General features: G+C 37.1%; 1 protein-coding gene across 4 annotated transcripts in view; it reads left to right on the top strand.

Annotated features, from left to right (window-relative positions):
- Positions 1-19,412, top strand: part of KIAA1549L (KIAA1549 like) — a 139,643-nt gene extending 120,231 nt beyond the window's left edge. For all 4 annotated transcript variants that reach the window (XM_042785342.1, XM_042785340.1, XM_042785341.1 and 1 more), the window contains 4 exons: positions 547-644; positions 1,861-2,006; positions 6,351-6,502; positions 10,378-19,412. In XM_042785342.1, coding sequence (XP_042641276.1) covers positions 547-644; positions 1,861-2,006; positions 6,351-6,502; positions 10,378-10,659 — 678 coding nt within the window. In that variant the 3' untranslated portion in view covers positions 10,660-19,412. The remainder of the gene's footprint in view (positions 1-546; positions 645-1,860; positions 2,007-6,350; positions 6,503-10,377) is intronic.
- The last annotated feature ends 406 nt before the right edge of the window (positions 19,413-19,818 follow it).

The following is a 19,818-nucleotide window of genomic DNA, read 5'->3' as shown; positions in this document are numbered from 1 at the left end:
TTGAGACTTTTGTTACTGCTTTAGAAAGTTACAGAGCTTGAGGTTTTTGTGAAGAATTTTCTTTTCATCTCTTCAAAGCTGAAAGAAAGAGGTTGAAATATGCATTGCTCACAGGCAGCTTCACTTCACTAGATGCTGCTCTGATGATGCTTTCTGAATTTTTAAAATATTTTGTTTCTGGAGGAAGTGAAATACTGAAATCTCTTTCTTGTGAGTCCAAAGCAGCTGTTGAGTCTCACATAATCAGAACAGATCTGCTTTACCAGCAAGGTTACAAATGTCACAGAGACAGTGTTTAATACGTTTTATTTTAATTAGATTTCATCTTGGCTCTGAACTCATTTGTTCATGTTTTCTTCCACATCCTAAAATCACCCAAGCACTGTAAACTCGCAAATAAAATGCAATTACAATTGATGGCACAGTAAGTTAGCTTCCTGTTGGCCGACATGCGAAGCAGGTATTTAATTTCTGACTTTCTTGTGGTTTTTAATTTGATTGAGATCTATTGGTGTTTCAGAAAATATCTATTTTTCTCCTTTACAGGCTTACAGATTTTCTCAGCTTCCTGAAATGGTAATGGGTTCTCCTCCTCCTCCTGTCCCTCCCAGAACAGGTCCCGTGGCTGTTGCCTCTCTCAGGAGGTATTTATCTGTTGTATTATTTTATGTATGATCTCTAAAAAACACTGTTGTAATAAGAACTGGGGCAAATGCTGAAGGGGCATTTACAAGCCACTTATAAAGACACATTCATGAAATTAAAATCAAGTTGGTTTTATTTCATTTTAACATGAAGAGGAAAGGAGTAACAATGAATTTTCTCTTCTATTCGCTAATCAGGTTCAATAAAATTAGGAAATCCAGGCTCCAATTTCTTTTAAAATTTGCTTTGCCTCAGCTTGCATAATAGTATATTGTATTGCAGATGTGTGGTAGTTAATTTGCACTGTCATTCTTCCTGCTTTTCTCTATTGTAAGGACTTGCAATAGGATATGGATGAATTGTAAGATGTTTCTCAGTACCCTGGGACTGGGGATTTCTGCCTAGCTTTCAGATATCCCATACCTGTGTTTCTGAAGCCAAATATGTGCAAAAGCCTGATTGCTTTAGCTCGATACATACATTTTGCCTCTTCCTCACAGTAAGGCACTCTCTAAAATGCATTTCAGGGAATTTTTACGCTTCTGTGGTGGATGAACTCATTTAGCCTTCAGTGCCTTGCCTGTTAGGTACTGCCTCGTGCCAACTGCAATTCGAGGCACTGCAGGCCTGCTGAGAGTTGCTGTGGAGCACCGAGGCCAAAGGAAACTTCTGAGTGACTGCTAATGATATTGTAACGGCATCCAAATATTCAGGATATGGACACGGTCTGTCATATTCGTGTTCATCCATTACGTTTTAGCTCTAAAGCAACTGGGACACACCATTTCAAAGGATGTTAGTACTTCCCAAGTGCACTTAACATTACTTACCATAGGAGTCTCCTACTATATTATACCATGTCATATATTCTGTATTAATATGGTATTGTCTACAATTTTGTGTTGATGAAATAGGGTAAAGCTCTGTTTTTTGTGTTGCATGTCACAGGCATTTGTTTGAAGCTGCAAGCAAAGGTTCTATGCAATGGTAATAACATGCTTTGTCAAACCAGTGACTGGGCTAAAAAAAGTTGTTCTCAAACATCTCCAGATTTACTGTTCTGCAGTTGTTCTCCAAACTTCTGTCACACCAGATCAAAATTAGGTAGTTTGTTCCTAGCTTGCTGTAGCTGATAGGCATGTATGTGGCTATGAATCTCATCTGTCAGTCAGAATGACAAAAGTTTGTATTTTTTTTTTCTTTCTTAATGCACAGGTCTACATCAGATATTGGCAGCAAAGTGAGAATACCCGAGTCCAGTGGGGCAGATCAGGCCCAGCATCATGATCAGGCATCTTTTGCACCTGGTTCGAGAGCTCCAATGTCTGTTGGTCCACTTGATCAATCAGCTTTTCACTCAGGTGAAAGAATAATGCAGACCCAACTTGCAGCTTTGACCTCACAATTTATTTTGCATATAAACGAATGTATGTGATATAGCAAATACAGATGATTATTTGGTGAAAGACTGTATTAGGTGTTTTTATCTGGTGCAACTAAAGGACACCTACAAAGGATTGCTCCTTTGTAAATGCAGCATCAGCTGCATTGTAAAATACTACTCATCCTGCAGAAGCACCAGGTCATTTCTGAAGGTAAGATCCAGCAGTAATATACTAGACATTCTTTGTTGAAGTACGGCATTCTGCTGGCTCACTGATAAGGACTCTGAATTATTAAAGCCCAGTAAAACAGTTCATCTGTACCACAAAATCCAGTGGAATTTTTAGGGCTGGTACAGAGGGTGCTGGCTGGCAAAAGCAGAAGTTGCAGTATTGGGACTGCTGCATGACTCGCATGTTGTGTTGCACCGTGTACAGAAATAAAGCGGGAGAGATGGGTAACACGGTTCTCAGGGGCATGGAGAAATGAGGTGGATCCTTCCATAATTTTATCAGTCAGGAACATTAGGATAAGTGCTTGAAAACAGACTACGCTACAATGGAGCTGTAAGCAGTGCTGCAGAAGGAGGCTTAATGGCATTCTCTGTAGTTTGTAAGGAAGGGGAGGAAAAAGAAGTGGTCATGAAGAACAGCATGTGCATGACTGAGGTTTTCCAAACTAGCTGTGGGATAAGTTTTATGACTCCATATTTCCTCTTGAGAAACTTAACCTGTAGTCTTGTCACAACGGTGGGCTGCTGGGAGGGGTAAGTTGAAAACACGTGCCCCCTTCCCTTCAAAACACAAGGCCATAGTACTTTTGCATATTAAAAGGTAATCTGTTAGCTCATCTCCCCTCCCGTTTTGGACAAGGTAGTTCCTGCTCAAGTGCAGAGCTTATTTTGGGTCTAAATGTCCCAGTTTTAAAGGCCTGGTGAGTTCTCTGTCCTTTTGATATGAATTTTGTTTATAAATTAATTGATTTAATACTGAGATTAAGCTGATACACTGTTTTGATTGTATCTGCATAACATTTAGCTGGGAAAATATTTGAAATACCTTCTCATTGGCAAAATACATTTTCTGGAAGAGCTATAGAAAAGAGTTTACAAGATTAAAAAAAAATTTACATTGTCAATTCTAAATTTTGGAATTAGTAGATTTATTAGACATTGCTTTGTTAATCTGCCAGAAAAAAATTCTTTCTTAGCTTCCTCAGAAGTAACACAGTTATCTGCATTGTATTCAGCATCATCTACTGAGAATAATAATGTGCTTATGCAAACCTGTTGTCAATTAATTAAATATAGTAGGTTCTACTTTCACTTCTTTTCATACCTTCTGCAAACAGTGCATGTGAATCTGAAAGGAGCAGATGCTCACCCTTTCATTTTAGACCATTTCAAGCTATAAAATATGCCATACTACCAACAGCTTTTTCTTCATGTCTTCAGTAATGTGTTCTATGTGATGTATTTTTTTATCATTTCCGGTGATATGGAGATTTTATTACTGTATGTTAAAAACTGGTATGTTATGTTACCACTGAAGAATGGCTTCATTTCAGAAGAGACAAAGTGACCTTTGTATACATTGTGGAGTTTCCTGGAATAACTCTGGGGATAGTTGGAGGAAACTTTCATATACGATAGATCCTAAAAAAGTCTGTAATACAGGAAAATACAAGGAGAGTTGTGAGAAACCTGCAACTGTAATACAAGGATTTTTAATGTTCTGATAGGAAAATAATTTTTTATTGCCTCAATAGATGAAGGAACATTGCTGCAGGTGCTGATTTGGCATGAAACTGCCTAATGTTGTTCTCATGCAGTACATCAACATCAGCTCTAAGATAGCGATGTTGCAGTAAGAATTGGAATAAGGTATAACATCAGCTAATTGTGTGTTTATTTTTAATACTACCTCATTTTGGTGTGGTTAAATTTAAAAGAGCATTTTGTTGTAGAAGCCAAGTGTAATCTACAGGAACAGCACTTTCTTCTCTGTACATGTCTGAAGAATACTTATTTCCAGCTTTGCTAGCTCATTTAAAATAGCAAAGCTTGTGCTGTCTGTGACACAGGAAGAACAAAGATTGCCAAAGAGTCCATCTCCTTCCAAACCAAGGGCCTGGAGCAATTGGGATAGAGGTCCTGTGAGAGACCCTGTGGCTACCTGCCGTGCAGGTATACACCATAGATCCCACCAGTCCACAGCGATTCCATGGTAGCTGCTTCTCTGATGGCTGAGTGACTCCAGCATCCTCCCTGACATAGGTGAAAAGGCAATACAGCCCAATGTCCAAAAGAAAGCTAGTACTTACACAGTGTTTTCTACTGCTAGGGATTAAATGTCAAGCATAACAGAAGTTTTTAGTCCATATTTTGGATGACATATCCCTCATTATTCTTCCAATTTTTTCTGATTTTTTTTTTTTTTTTTTTTTTTTTTAGGCAGTGTTGGAACAGATGATATATTTCTGCTCTGGAGAGAATTGTGCTATAAAATATGTTTTTCTCCTCTTTTCAAGCCCTGATTGCATCCATAGCCATTCTGGCCTAAGACTGCAAGGGCGGTTGTTGAGAACTTAGAAATGGCTTGTTTTGTGGAGACTGTTTTGTGGGGATGGACGTAAATGTTTGAGTCTTTTGTGCATGTGCCTATGCAGTGTTCCCATCATCTATCAGAGTAGGCAATATAACACCCTTACAGAGTGTTCAGGAGCAAGGATGTGCAGGGGCTGTAAATGACATTTTGGGGGGCAGATATTTGAAGCAGCCAGTGATGCTAACAATTATTCTCTGTATGAATGCCCACGTCTTACCATTTTGTCAGCATCTATTATGTAGTAGCATTATATCTACTGAGGGCAATTAGTAGCAATACTCAAATGATGTGCAGTTGGAAGGGATAAGAAGTGTATTTTCTGTACATTGACTGTAGTACAGAGCCGGTGCCCATCTATCCAACGTTACTGTACTTCCATTCCTCAGTGAAAATGCTTGAGTTGTACTTTGTGTTCTTATGGAGATTACTAACTCTTCTGCTTTCACATAAATGATGTTATTTTTGCTATATTATGTGAATCTGAAAAGTAAAATACATGTCTGTGTATTATAACTGAGTACTCAAAACACCCCGTCCACATGCTTTGTTTACTACCTGATAAATATGATACAGAGCTTTTCTACCCAGGATTTAGGACTGAGGATTTTGTGACATTAATATAGCTGTGGTACAGTGCTGGTGTCTGCCTTCACGTGTAAATAGACACTAGAGGAAGGAAGTCTTACTGGACAAGCAAGTTGTTTGTATTTTAATCTAAACTTGGCAAATACATGGAGTTATGATGGCTTCTCTCAAGGGAAATAGTGGGAGTGTGCACAAAGATGCTGGTCTTCCAGACAGCCTAGTTTTATCCTGTGGATAATCTGAGTAATTGCAGTAACAACCACATTGTTTTCTGCATCTCTGTGAGCCGCAGTTATAAACCCTACATGAAAGACCAGATGTAACATAGCCAGAGATATGGCTGAACCTCATACTGGGAAGGCTGGATTCTCCCACCCAACTTGGAGTGTGATAGTGAAATTTTAGTTGGAGGCTTCCTAGACATACCTATGCATAGATCTTGATTAAGGTGTGATAAAACAGATTTGATGTCAACAAGTTTCCTTGGAAATATTTAAGTTGTAGCTGCATAATTTATTGCAGTCATAGACTGTTCCTGGAAAAGGAATGGAGCAGGTAGGGCCTTGCTTTTTTTTTTTATGGAAGCATTAAAGTTTTATGATGGAGTTGTTAAGATTACAGCCTTTTAAATGTATTGCTCACTCATTTTTGTAGGTTTTGTGCCTAGAGATATTAAGACAATTTTACTGTGTAAACTTGAATGCTCTATAACCTGCTGTTGAAAAGAAAGGTGCATGACTCTGAAACTCATGGTAACAACAGCTAAAAATCGAATACAAGGAAGTAAATATAAGAGGAAAAAAAAGCCTTTTATTTCCTAATGATTCAAAGTTTTGATGAAGATCAGTTGTTACACGGATCAAGTCCTAAGTCCTCATATCTTTATCTGAAGGCTGTCTAATATTATATAGACAACTGCAAATCTTGCCTTCTCCGGTATTTCCCAGCATTATAGAGATGTACTAGTCAGATGGTGGGAGCCTTACTTCTAACGGATGGTGATCACATTCTCACCAATAAAAATAAAAATGAAAAAAAAAATGACTAAGATCAGTTACTTTGTAAGCATTGTCTTATAATTTGTAATTGAAAATGTCAGCTATTATTTATATCTACTCTCTTTTTTAATAGGAAATACCGTACCAGCAGTGTTTGCCATACCAGCAGCAAACCGACCTGGCTTCACCGGCTATTTTATCCCAACACCACCCACGGCATACAGGAACCAAGCCTGGATGCCCTATGCTGGAGAGAATGAATTACCAGGGCAGTGGGCAGACTCAGTAAGCATCCTTGCTTTTCCAACTACATATATTTTCTGTGATTTGCAGAGGAGGGGTTTTAAGCAATGCTAAGTGATCAGCAAAGAATCTGAGCATGATAATTCTTACTTGAATGGTAATAATCTCTAGTAGAGAAAAGTTATGAGAGGGGGGGTATAGATACTTTAGGTGTCTATCCCATGAACTGTAAAGTCTTTTAGAGTTAAATCATTCACTAGGTTAGGGGCCGGCACCCATTTAAAGTTGGGGGGTTAAGTACCATTTTTCTTTCCCAAGACAAAGGTTAAATATTTGGATAGGCACATGTCAGGAGTAGATGATGCTGCCTCTCAAAGTGGCCTTATGCTGTGTGGAAGCTGGGGAGCATCTTTCCCTCCTGGAGGCTTCTCTCAAGGCAGCCCAGGTCCCACATCCTAGCTCCCAGCTCTGCTGCAGCCCCGCTTTGCAGTGTTTCAAGTCCTTCTGCAGGCTGCAGTGACAGACCATAAATTAAATTGCACAATCCTAGTCTGGGACAGATGTAATTTTTAGCCCAAAGTATACATACCTATATTTCAAATAAATAAAGTTGAGACATCCTAAAATGAATTGCAGTAGTTTATCATGTTTGAAACAATTTCTAAAATTTAGGGCTTTTTTCCACTTAGAAAAAAAGATCAATTCTGTTGCTTGAGCTCACATCTGGTATTTATGCAGAACCAATTCATCCAAACAAACTGGGAGATGGATTCTATTTCCTTGTGCATATAATCAACAGAGTATTTTAGTGAATTGCATTTAGAGTCTAATAGTTGGCTTTGAGCAGCTAAGCAAGAGACAATGCGGTCATATAAATGTTCCTGGGGGTGGCTATTTGTTGCCAAATCTTTATTACTGTTCCTGATGCCTGCAAGGAAAATAATTCAGTTTAACTGTCAGATGCAAGTCTGAGTTTGTAGGCTGAACTGTCAAGAAAAAAGAAGTATGTTCATCAGTAAGCTGAGCACATCTGGTGATGTGCCCCTGACACCTGAAGGCTTTTGATGCCATCATACAGATTCCTTTCCCAGAGATGCCCTTTAAAGCATGGAAACCCTTTTTCTTTTCATTGTTTTATTTATTTGGGGTTTTTGTTGTTTTTTGTGTTGTTGCTGTTTTTAACCCTACTGACATTTTAAATCCAGGAGGCCCATTGTGTCATTTAAATAATTATAAACTTCTTCTTTAAAAAGAAGAAAAAAATCCAATAAAACAGGAAAAGTATTTTACTTCCATTCTTTTTCCCTTTTGTATGTCCCTACTCCTTGGCTTCAGTCCCATGAAAAAAAAGAGTCAGATATCACTTGTCAAAAGGGGAGACTGAAAACAAACTGGACAAAACTGGAATGCAAGTCTCCAGCCCCCATATTCTTCCTCTGGAAGAAGAGTGTAAACCTACCGTGGGTTTCCCTGTCTTCAGGAAAAGAGGTGGGAAAAGCAGTTAGTGCTGGTGAACCATGCAGAGAGGAATGACGAGGGATTCAAGAAGCTGTCTGAAAAATAACTGTGGCAATATAGAATTCAAAGGAAACAAATATTCTTTTTAACTTCACTTACCCATTACAGAGCTTTAGCAACTTTTTGTTACTCAGACTTTCAACCCTGCTGTGACTTTGCAGGAGAAGAGGAAAAAATGTAAAACCAAAACACTTCAGTTTCTACAATGAATTTGTACCTCCCAATGGCTGAAAATCTGTCAATAAATTATCTTTATTTGAAAATCATTACTAGAGGAACTAGTAATACTGTTAGCAACATAATACAGTCAGAAATCCGGAATAAAACTGCAAAAAACAAATATCTAAAATAATAATTGGGAGTTTGAGTTTCTTGATGCTTCCTGGTTTCTGAACCTCTAGATTATAGCCTGAATGCGCTTCCAAGTTTTCTTGACAATCAGTAAGAACAGAGGCTTAATATCTATAAGGTGAAAATTGAAATTGTTTACTTTTCATGCATTTCTACTAGCTGGACTGTAAGCAAGGGGACATAGCAACAGGAGATTTAACACAAAGAATTATAAGCTCAATTTACTGTAATGTACTATTTTCTCAGTGAAAAGATAAGTACGGATGCACTAAGTTTTGTGGGAGAATGGAACTGTATTGAACAAAGTATTTTCCAAATTGCTAGATGCTGCTTAGTGAAAGTAGTAACCTGATGGCCTCTAGTGGCATGTTCATATGTGCTACTAAAATGTTTGTCTTCTGAATAATCTATTGTGAACTAAACAGATGTAACTGCATTTAATGATCATTTTCATATCAAGCCTGCTTCCTATGTTTGCCTCATCACACCATACTGAACAAGTCTGACATTCTCTTCATTTCCTGATGGATATCCAAGATCGTATAGAGAATGTGTAAATCCTAGTGGTCAGGTTTTCATAGGTTCTTAGATGCCTGAAGTGGCAAGATTTTCAAAAGCACCCAAGGGGTTGTTAAACTTTCACAGGACCCGAGCCAGAATGGGATTTAAGCAAAATTCCAAAGCTGTCATTCTGAAATCAATGCTGAGGTCCCATGTTCCCCAGAAGGTATGTAAAATTGGCAGATGTTTCACATCTTGACATTTCAGTCTGCTTGCAGCCATCTAAAATTCTGAAATTCTGCTTCTGGGATACTCACCAAAGCATCAGCTCTAGTGGGTGAAGCACCTTACACTTCAGCCTGACTGAAATAAAAAAAATTACCTGAGGCATCTGCCTGGCCACCTGTATTATATGTTTATGTAAAACGTTAATGTATTTAGAAGGTAAAAAAAAAAAGTAGTTTTCCCATTTAAAGCAAAAAGAATTACAGTAAACCTTTTAGTGATTAAACATCATGGAAACTTTATGGTTAACTTGTAAGTGTAGTATTCTGAGTATAGTGTAAATAAGTGTGCTTTTCTGAGTCAGTTCATAAAAAAGCATCACTGAAATTTCCTTGTCCTTCATTGGCATGGACTAGAATGATCAGCTGGTAAGCTTTTTCTCAAGGAGATATTATCTTGTCCTAGTAATAGTTTATTACTAGGTTAATTAATAGGTTGCCTTCTGTAACAACAGAAAGCTTTCTTCAAAATGAAGGGCTGTAGATTCTTATTTTATAGACTTTTGCAAAACAAATAAATACTATTTTTATTTGCTGCATTAAAAACTTCAGAGGACTATAAAGACTGGTATTGTTGTTCATGGATTTGTGAGGGAAATTTAATATCTTACAATAACTAAAGGGTCTATGTTATTACTTTAGTTTTAGTCAGTGTAATGTGGGGCTGATTCCCCATGTAATTCTGTTAAATACAGCCAGAAATCCTGATACTTCTGCGAAGTCAGTGTTGAGTTTCCAGGCTGGCATACCTGAGCTTATCCCTGTTGTCTAGATCTAGTGAGTTTTTGTTAGGAACAGTAAGTCCAGTGACTTGGCTGACTTGGATGAGACAGCGGCTGCAAATCAGCAAACTCTACTTTTCTGTTTTAGACTTTTTAGTGTTCTGAAGTGTAGTGGTGCTGTCTGTTTAAAACTGGTATGTTTCAGAGAAATAGTAAGCAGAGGACACACTTCCAGAGAAGCTCTTTCCCTTTGACTTTTTGCAGTGATGATAAATTAGGACATGCAATGTTTCCCCTGCTAGGTGTTTTTGCTGCCACAGTCTGGAGAGTTGAGTGTCCGGTACATTGACGTATGTGCATAAATGGCACATGCTAAGGTAGACATTTGTAAATGGACACTTAGGAGTATGAGGTTTATATTCTCTTCACATGGTCCTCTTTGTGACATTTTATTCTGTCTTGGGGAGGCTTGTGTTACCTGGCAGGTGGCACTGTGGATCAATTGTTCTGTATAATTTTGTATAATTACAATGCTCTACAGGTACCGCTACCTGGATACATTGAGGCTTATCCACGGTCCCGCTACCAACACAATTCTCCTTCACGACTTCCTCGCCAATACAGCCAGCAAGCGAGCATGCATCCCAGCCTGGAACAAGCTCCTTTGCCATCCACCGCAGCTTCTCAGCAAAGCCTGACAGAAAATGACCCGTCTGATGCTCCTCTCACCAACATTTCTACAGCTGCTCTCGTAAAGGCAATAAGAGAAGAAGTTGCTAAACTGGCCAAGAAGCAAACAGATATGTTTGAGTTCCAGGTCTAGTATCTTTTGTGCACAGTATTTGTATCGTGCAAGCTGGGGTAGCCAAGAAAACAACTCTTTTCATTTTCAGTTACAAACTTGCTGTGAATTGTGCCAAAGGGATGGCATTTTTCTGTCTGAAAAGTCGACACTATGAAATGACTCCAAGTAGAGCAATAGGACTCTGAAGATACATAATTCTGCTTGCCAGCTAAGGAAATGCTGCCAAGTAACTGTTTAATATGGTTAAGATTGATCATATGCAATTGTCACTTAGCTTTCGTATTATATGACCCATCATCAGTAGAGATGCTGCTGAACACATCTGTGCCACAACGATGTTTCATTTGCAGGTCCAAAGGGAGAGCTGCTGAAAATAACTTCTGCATGTCAGAACTTTGATTAAAGAAGTAAATATAGTAGAACACAGTTAGCTAAAGGCCACGGTAGATGTGGCGGTGGCCATGTTAATTGTTTGCTGCAGGGCATTGTATAAGGGATGCTGATTTCAGCAATGAAGAGTCATTTAGCCTTTTCATTCCAGAGACTGTATTCAAACCAAAAGAATTTGAGATGAGTAAGTAATACAAATAAATGTCCTGTAAATAGTCCTGATTCTCCTCATCGTATTAACAGTACAAAGAAGTGAAAGAAGAGAAGACTGTAAAGAAGGTGAATGACATTTTGATAATTGGTGGCTACCTTGTCCCTCAATGCCACTGATGAGTTATGGAGGGGAGGTTTTTCAGCATGAGAGAATACAATGCATGAAGAGTCAACAAAGGATACTGGTGCTAGAAGCTTCCAGGATAAATTAAAAAAGGTTATTTGCGTTTGCTCTATATTCAGGCTTTTCAGACTGAATGCATGTGAAGCTGGTGAACCTGAGACCACTGAGCAAGTGTTTCCAACCTGGAATAATGAATATACCTGCTTGGACAAGAAAACCTCTGTTTAACACAGTGCTTTTTTCTCTTTCTTAAACAATGATATCTACTGAAGTGATGCCAGAAAGTGCTATCTGAAGCTGCAGCTGATTTTGATTACACTGGAACAGTGAATGCACACCTTGGAAGTTCTGAATGTAGAGGACCTGATTATTACATTAACATGTAAATAAGTAAACAATGACATGGATTAACAAAAATACTAATGTTCTGTGAAAAAGAGAGCATTTCCAGAAATTATGCTGACTTTATATTGTGCAAGATAAAGGTCACTAATTGTTAAACTGCATTGTTGTATGAATCCAATCTCAAAGGAAGATCAAACCAGTTGAATGAAATAGTAGTTTATCTTTTGCAGTTGTACAAACTAGTTGGAGATCACAATTGTTTTCAGTTCCTTCAGCAATTAGCTTTGGGAACTGAAGTTGTTGCAAAACTTGTTGTGTTGGGCATGTTTGATGTCAACTGGAGTTAAAGGTAATGTCCTTCGTTTCAGGAAGTTATTTAGTTATCCTCAATTGCTTATGCTATTTTGTCTGATCATTTCATTTCCTTGAGTTCTTTGGTCTTTACTAAGGTGAGAAAGGGAACTTGGTTTAGCTTTTGGCCATTCGTAAAATGAGAGAAGAAGGGGATAGAAGAAGAAATTGATGAAGCACAAACTTTTAAAGCAGAGCTATTTTTCCCCCAAATAATTATACTATAAACCCAGACGGAGATTGTGATACATAGTTATCCTAGAATATACAGATATCTTCTGCTCCAATACCTTAAATATTTCAGAAGTTTTTGGAATGCTAGATAATCTTTCAACGAATGTGAAATTTCATTTTTATTATTTAAAAATCAGATATAAATAAAATGTATTTTTGTAATTTCTATGTATATATGTGCTGTATATTTATATAAGTGACTAGTCTGCTATAGTCAGAAACTTTCCATAAACCAAGTATAAAAAAAAAAAAAAAAAAAAAGGAAAAGAACCCTAGTAATTGTAATGGTCAATATGAACAGGCTATGTTTGGAGTACACAAATACACATTTGGGTGACTTGGATACAAAACAACCAAAGAAATTCAGTCTTTCACATAAGTCCAGTAAAGACAGACTGTTCTCAGTTACCCATCTAAATAATACTGATTTTATCAGTGTAATACAGTACATCCAAATTGTGTTGAATGTATAGCGGCCTAAGAATGTCAGGCTTTAAAATAACAACCTAAAAATACTGGGCCAAACTCAGTGTGACATAAAAAGACTAGTTTTGATTGGCTTCAGTGGGAACTTCACTCACTGAGAGCAAGGCTGAGTTTCTCTACTAGGATTCATCTATACATGCAAATTTCACTAGAATCACTTGAACAATATTCTGCTTATGTTTTAATCATTTAATCACTGTAATGTAAGTGTAGACATAATTGAAGAGCGGTTTACTTTTATTTAGCCTAAGATGGTTCATAACTGGCTTACCCTAACTTGGTAAGTGAAATCTACACTAATTGGGTCAGTCACCTTTTGCATCATATTTATTACCTCAGTTTTAGAATGATTCATCTATTTAGCCCAGTGAAATTTTGCAAGTAGATAGGCCCTTCTATGCAATGGGAGTGAAATGCGCTGTGAAATAAATTTCTGTATCTTAGACTCCAGTTTTGCAGAGTTATCCTAAAGCTGCAAGTGTGGAAGCAGCACCAATCACATGGGTGGGAGTGCTGAAGCCATACAGCAGGGAAGGGTAATGTTATGACGTATTCCCAAAAGAGTCACAGGAGGTAGGATGTATCAGATTTAAACAGCATCTTTGCAACACTTAGCTCTGTTGTAAATCTGTACCCACTCTTAAATTTAAGCAATTTAGTAATTCTATGGAAAAATGTGTGCAGATAAAGCCTCATCTGTCTTATTTGATGAAGCATGTATCTTGCCATACTGGAAATTAAAAAGTTTGGAAATTACTTAGATGTACAAGGTTTGGATGCCTACGTGCAAACAAAATGAACGAATAACCCAAAATAAAAACATTAAAATAGCATTCTAGAAAGAAAAACCATTTCAGAAAAGTTAAACAAAGTACTCTTCATACTACTGAGGAAGACCTGTTAGACTTTAAAATTAATTTTGTTTGGTATTGTATTGATGATGTGCAGTCTATTGAATATTCCCTGAATCATCACTCTGAAACCATTGTGGTGCACTTTATTCACAAAGACATCTTACATTCTTCATTCATAATGGCTTTTTATCCTGTATGTAATATGTTTCTGTATTTTTTTTTTTTAAGTACAAAGTAAGATTATATCAAGACAGTAAGGACATTCCTGGGAAAGAAAAATCATGCTGTAATATTTATATCGAGCACAAAGCAATGATAAAGTGAAAATATAGTGTACAAATAATTTGTAATATAATAAACATTTTGTATGGCTACAATTTCAATATAGTTTTTCAATGCTGATTTCAAGGAAGAAAGTATATCTGTTTAAAGTTATAACCTCATCAGAATATATTCATGCCATTTTTACCGATAAATACTTAGTCATTAAGGCTTTTCTACTAAATGCCCCAGTTTTCTTTAGAATGATGTTACCTGTTTATGTGAAAATACTGTTTTCTGTGTACAAAAATGTTGATGTTCTGACCACTATTTGTCTTCAGATTTGTAAATCATCAGTAGAAACATCTGCGAATGAAATGCACGTAAAATTACTTTTCAGTATGTGTGCAATGACCACTTTCATTAGATACGTGTGACATTAACATCAGTAGAACAGTAATGTTAAGAGGACAAGAGGGCACTATTTGACAGTCATTTTTTGAGAAAAACATTGTCTGAATTTGAGAGACGTTCTAGCACTCAGTCTAGAAATATGAATAATATTTGTATCTAATAATATTATGGGTAGAGCCTGATAGAAGTGCATGTAAATCCTATATATAGAAATGGAAAAATTATCATAAGTAATGATCATTTCTTTTTCAGACTAACTTTGAAAAGGTGAGATGTAAGAAATGTAAGATAAAAATGTGAAGCAGGTAGAAAAAGTATCATTGGATTGAGTGGCAAAACTGTCTTGTTTAAGGGATGATACATACGAAGCTAACTACAGTTTTCATTATATCAAGATGTCTGATGTTAAAGAATTAATCACATTTTAATGTACTTTCTAAAGTCCTGCATTGCAAATATAAGCTAACCGCCAGCTTCTAAAAGTCTGAGGGAGCTTGAAAGCAGCAAGTTTTCTGAGCTAGCAGAAGTGACTTTGTTTTGCTGACCTTGTCCATCCTGTAGACATCTAAGCAGCTCTGAGTACTGTGTCCAAGGATGCTGTAAATCAGTTACGGTCCTGATGTTGCATTTCTTGTTCATAAACAAATCTCAATGGCTTCTCATGCCTCTGACATGAAGTGGGATAGGTAGAGAACAAGTGTGAGATAATATAAAGGATATTAACAGGTCAGGAGTACCTTAATTTTCTGGAAGCCATGGATCTTCTGTTTTGTGTTAACTCATACCTACTGGAAAATGGTTGCATTTGGCAGCTGTTCTCTTCATGATGCATTCCTTTCATTTTCAGTGTCTGATATGTATAAATTAAGACTCGGTCCTATCACAAGAGTGTATTGATTCATGCTTCCACTCCTTTGCGTAAATCACATGCATTCTCTGTGCAGCTCCACATGAGAGAGTGGCATAAGTAACATGAGTGGTTTCCAGTTACTCAAAGTAATCTGTTGAAATAAAACACCAAGTTCTGTGGCATCTTATATATATTTTACTACATGAGGGGGGGATGAAAAAAAAAATTACACAATCATACAGTATGTTAGTATATTAATACCATTAGCCTTTTTTTAAAATGCTTTGAGAAAAAGGGAAAGTTTGATCTGCTTACATCAGGACTGCTCACTAGTAAGAGCAGCAGCCCCCTTCTGCTCAGTGTGCTGTTGTGGCTGACGGAGCAGATTGCTCCTCTGGCCATTCACTGCCCCTCCGTAAAAGGGTACAAGCACACAGCTATTTGGAGTGAAACAGACATAATACTGAAAATAAGTATGTGGTCTAAATAACATCTATCTAGCTCTCTGTGATTGCTCCAGATCCACTACTGGTCTGCTCAGCAATTTTTACGAGCCAGTGTTCAAAGAGGAATGAATTAGCTCAAGCTTGTTTACTATAATGTTATTTAGATATAGCACTGTAGACTTTGTAACAGTGTTATATGGAATCAGTATGTCAAGTGGTAACTTATACCTTATGTGCTACTCTTTCTTTTCATGGGTTAATTTTTTGGCTATTACTCCAGGACTAAGATTTTTTTTTTTTTTTCATATCAAAATACTTCAAAGTTAAATTTTTCCATTGTAAAGGGTAGGCATGCAAATTGAGGATAAGAGTACTCACTGAGAATGCTTTTTTTTGAACTATTGCCTTTCTCTCATAAATAAATAATGCACAACTCAACTTGTGGAAATGAGATTTATATAGGTGAGTTAATGAATTGTGTACTGACTTCCTCTTTAAAAGAAGTTTTAAGAGGGCCAAGTCATAAAGGCAAAGCTGGTTAATACCACAGAATAATCTCTACTGAGAATAAATGCATTGCACAGTCTTGATCAAAAATGTTTTGCTGTGCTCAATGAGTGAAAAGCAATCACAAAAATGTGCATCTGATGATTCCTGTTATGTGGGAAACTTTTTGCTTGGGCTGTGTACATGACATGGGACATGAGACAGGGATTTTGATGGGGCTCTGAGGTGGATAGACTACCTTATATAACACATTTGCACTTTGGGTGGACCTTAACAGTAATAGCCATAAAAACTACAGCCACCAAAGTGGTATGGCAGAAAGGTGGTTTAGGTCCTGATTTTTAAAACTGATGAGATGTCCCAAAATCATATAATACTTCACATCTTTAAAATCACCTTGAGACCATATTCCTTGAAGATTTTCAATAAGACTGTGGTATCATACTTATATATATATATATATATGTACACGTGTGTGTGTGTCCAGAAATATCTTTTGAAAACTAGTTCTTCAATCCGTCTATTTGTCCCCATCCATTTCAGGTTCCTTAAGATGTACAGAGGCAGTAATGAAGAGTTAGTTGCCAAAATTTTTCTGTTATGAAGCTCATGAATGATGATAAATGTGTTTTAAATAATTAGATTGTCAAATGTATAGCAGATATCTCGAAAATAATTACAAATACCATGAAGAGGTGTTTCAGGAATTTGATTTTTTTGCATTTGTTAAAACTAATTCTTGTTTTAAGAAGTGCCTGACTTTTCATGAATTTCCATGCTCAATTCATTCCCAAGCAGTAGCTTGAAACTATATTACATTCTGTAAATAATTTTGTAACTTTATAAATACACATTTACCTACTAGGCAATAATGGGTCCAAATGATTGTAAATCATACAGAAAGCTGATTCCACTGAGTACAGAATTTAGAGAGGAAGTGAATTTTTCTTCAGAGCATGTCCCTCTCCACTGCACCTCAGTGCATTTCTATGCTTTGTAAATCAGTGTCTAAATACCACAACACACACTGGTATCAGTTAAAAGCTCGTGTATCTGGCAAAGAGCACTGACTTCTGCAGCCTCTAGCTGGACCTTGTAAAGATTGCCTGTGTATATGATTAATTTTTTAAACTATGAGATCAGAAATTTCTGGGTCCTTAACTCTGGCTTTTTGCAAGGAATCAGTGGCTTTTAGGTCCTGCGTCACCAGCAAACTTAACCAATAGATACCTTGGGATGTGATGCAGCAGAATACATCAGTCTATGACAAGGATTCTCCAGGATCTAAAAAGCAAATGACTGTAGCAGAAGAATAAGTGGTAAACTTCTATTTCGGCAGTGGATGGACACTAATTAATTATGAATTGATTACTACTGCAGGTCAGAGAGTCTTGAAGTTAGTTGCTTGGAAGCAATTTTATGTATTTGGTTAGCTTTTGATTTTCTCATTTGTTAAAACAGTGCAAAAATAGGAACATTAACAGCATATTCTATTTCAGAGTTATAAACATGGAAGATCTGAATGTAAGTAAACTTGAGGTTTAGTCTTTGTCCTTGCCTTTATCTACTACTTTCAATACTGCAAGTAGGAAAAAACCCCCTACTTTAGCCTCCACCATATTAATTTTAGTATTTCCTTCTATATCAGAGAGACTGGAAATGCTTTTTTCATTTCATGTTGGTGTTGGGTTCTGCAAACTGTATTCAAGGTCACACTTAATAGAAAAAATGACAGTGAAGCCAAAAAATTTGGAAAACAAGATAGAACCCATCTTACTGAGGCTTGAATTTTGGTTTAGGATTTAGCAGCCCAGCAGAAACAGCTCAGACCCAACAAAGGGTCTGTTCTGGGAGGTTCTTTGGGTCTTGTTAGAAAGGACCTGTGTACAGCACAGATATTCCTATGTTCTTTTTATTTTCATTTAATGTCTTTTTTGCCATTGCTGTGCATTCTGAATTTGACATTTACATTGGTGCAGACAAAGAGGTGCACTCTTTAGCTCTCTTGATATACTGCTGGTGTGACAGAAGTAGCAACCAACATATGTGATATAATTTTTAATTAACTATGGCACTGCATGGCTTTGGCCTATGTTCTGCTTTGTGATACTTAGAGATATCATAGTAGTATTAAGGCAAAACATGAATACAGATGATGTCCTCCACTGAAGTTATTGGCAAAACACCTGCTTACTTCAAGGGCAGCAGGAGTGATCCAGCATCATCTCAATGAATTACCCATCACAAATATCTTAAAATTGTGCAAAAAGAGGAATTGGTGCTGTCTGGTTATGGACAGCTGGAAATTAGGAGATCGGAGGGCAGCTGACCCTTCTTCAGAATTTCGTATTTGTCCTAGGCAAGGCACTTAATCTGACTATGCCTCTGTCCCCATCTGTAAAGCAGGGTGAAGGGACTGCCTCTCCTCACACCTCTGGTGAGTGGCAGAACTAACTGATAATATTAGAAACACTGAAACCCTGGAATGCAAGTGAATACCTTAGTATGAAGCACTGTTTATTATTACATGGAGCATGGCAATTGTTCAAGACTATAAATTACCTGTTCCTCTGGTAGCATTTAAATATACGTAAATTTACAAGAAAAAAACTCCACCTCCTGATACTATTTCAGTATGTTCTAGGAAGCCTTTCCAATAACACCGTCTATACTTTTTTGCAGAGGTGTTATATCAATAAATTGTTTCACTTCCCATGCAACAGATCTCACTTTCTGATTAAAAGAACTTTTCTTATGTCTTTGAATTATGGAAAGGACTAGCTCTGCATGATTACAACTATCCATGTTATCTTTGTTGTTCACAGCTTGATTCAACTAAACTGTAATGGCTGTGTCTGTGAAAATTGCTCAAAATTTGTGTTTCAGCTGTAAATGGGAAAATTAGTTGTCTGAAGCCAGTTAGAGCTGCAAAATTGAGAGTGATTTGTAAATCCAAGTCCAGGGATTAAACAGAAAGAGGAAGAAAATAATTAATTAAAATTTTATACTATGCAATCAGAAGGGAAATCTCCGAGAACTGGTCCCTTTTGCAATTACAAATGTAAAGCCACACCAATGGTAGAATTTTATATATCACTGAAAAGGAGGCACTTAAAATGTTCTGGGTCATTACCAAATGGCTGTGTTTCTACTCTGAACTGTAGGGTGATTCTAGAAATGAAGCTTAAGAGTATATAGAATAGTTTCTTTCATGTTAGTGGCTATAGCTTAGTTTAAGTTGTACATGTTTTTTCTTGGCAATTTTGCACTTTAAATAAAATATGTCTTAAAATCTATGTTGCTACTTATTGGCTGTTCCTTCCGTGTCCTTTTCTTTAGATCAGCTGCTTTAAAGCATGAGCATGCTTTTCCCTTGGATCTGCCAGACTCCTGGGCTGTGTAAAGGTCCCACTGCTCATGCTCTAAAGGCAGAACCTGGCAAAGGATAAGAAAGGAGTTTTAAAAACTCCACAAGTTAAAACCATGTATTTCAGCAGTGGTGTTTGCTCTGAAGAAAGGTGTTTGCCTACCTTACAGAGGTGAGCAAGACAGGAACCAGCAAGCCTATGGGTTTTGAGGACAGCCTGTGATCCTGTTTCCTTTGTGAATTTTTGTTTGCACCTTAATTTCCCCTATGTCTTTCCCTATTATTCAGTCAGTTACTGTGGTTTTTAGCAGTATTTACTGAGTCCCAAGTTTCCT

Source organism: Tyto alba, unplaced genomic scaffold (assembly GCF_018691265.1).
Source record: "Tyto alba isolate M040663 unplaced genomic scaffold, T.alba_DEE_v4.0 Super-Scaffold_8, whole genome shotgun sequence".
Taxonomy (NCBI): Eukaryota; Metazoa; Chordata; class Aves; order Strigiformes; family Tytonidae; genus Tyto; species Tyto alba.
This window is presented reverse-complemented; position numbering and strand designations above follow the sequence as displayed.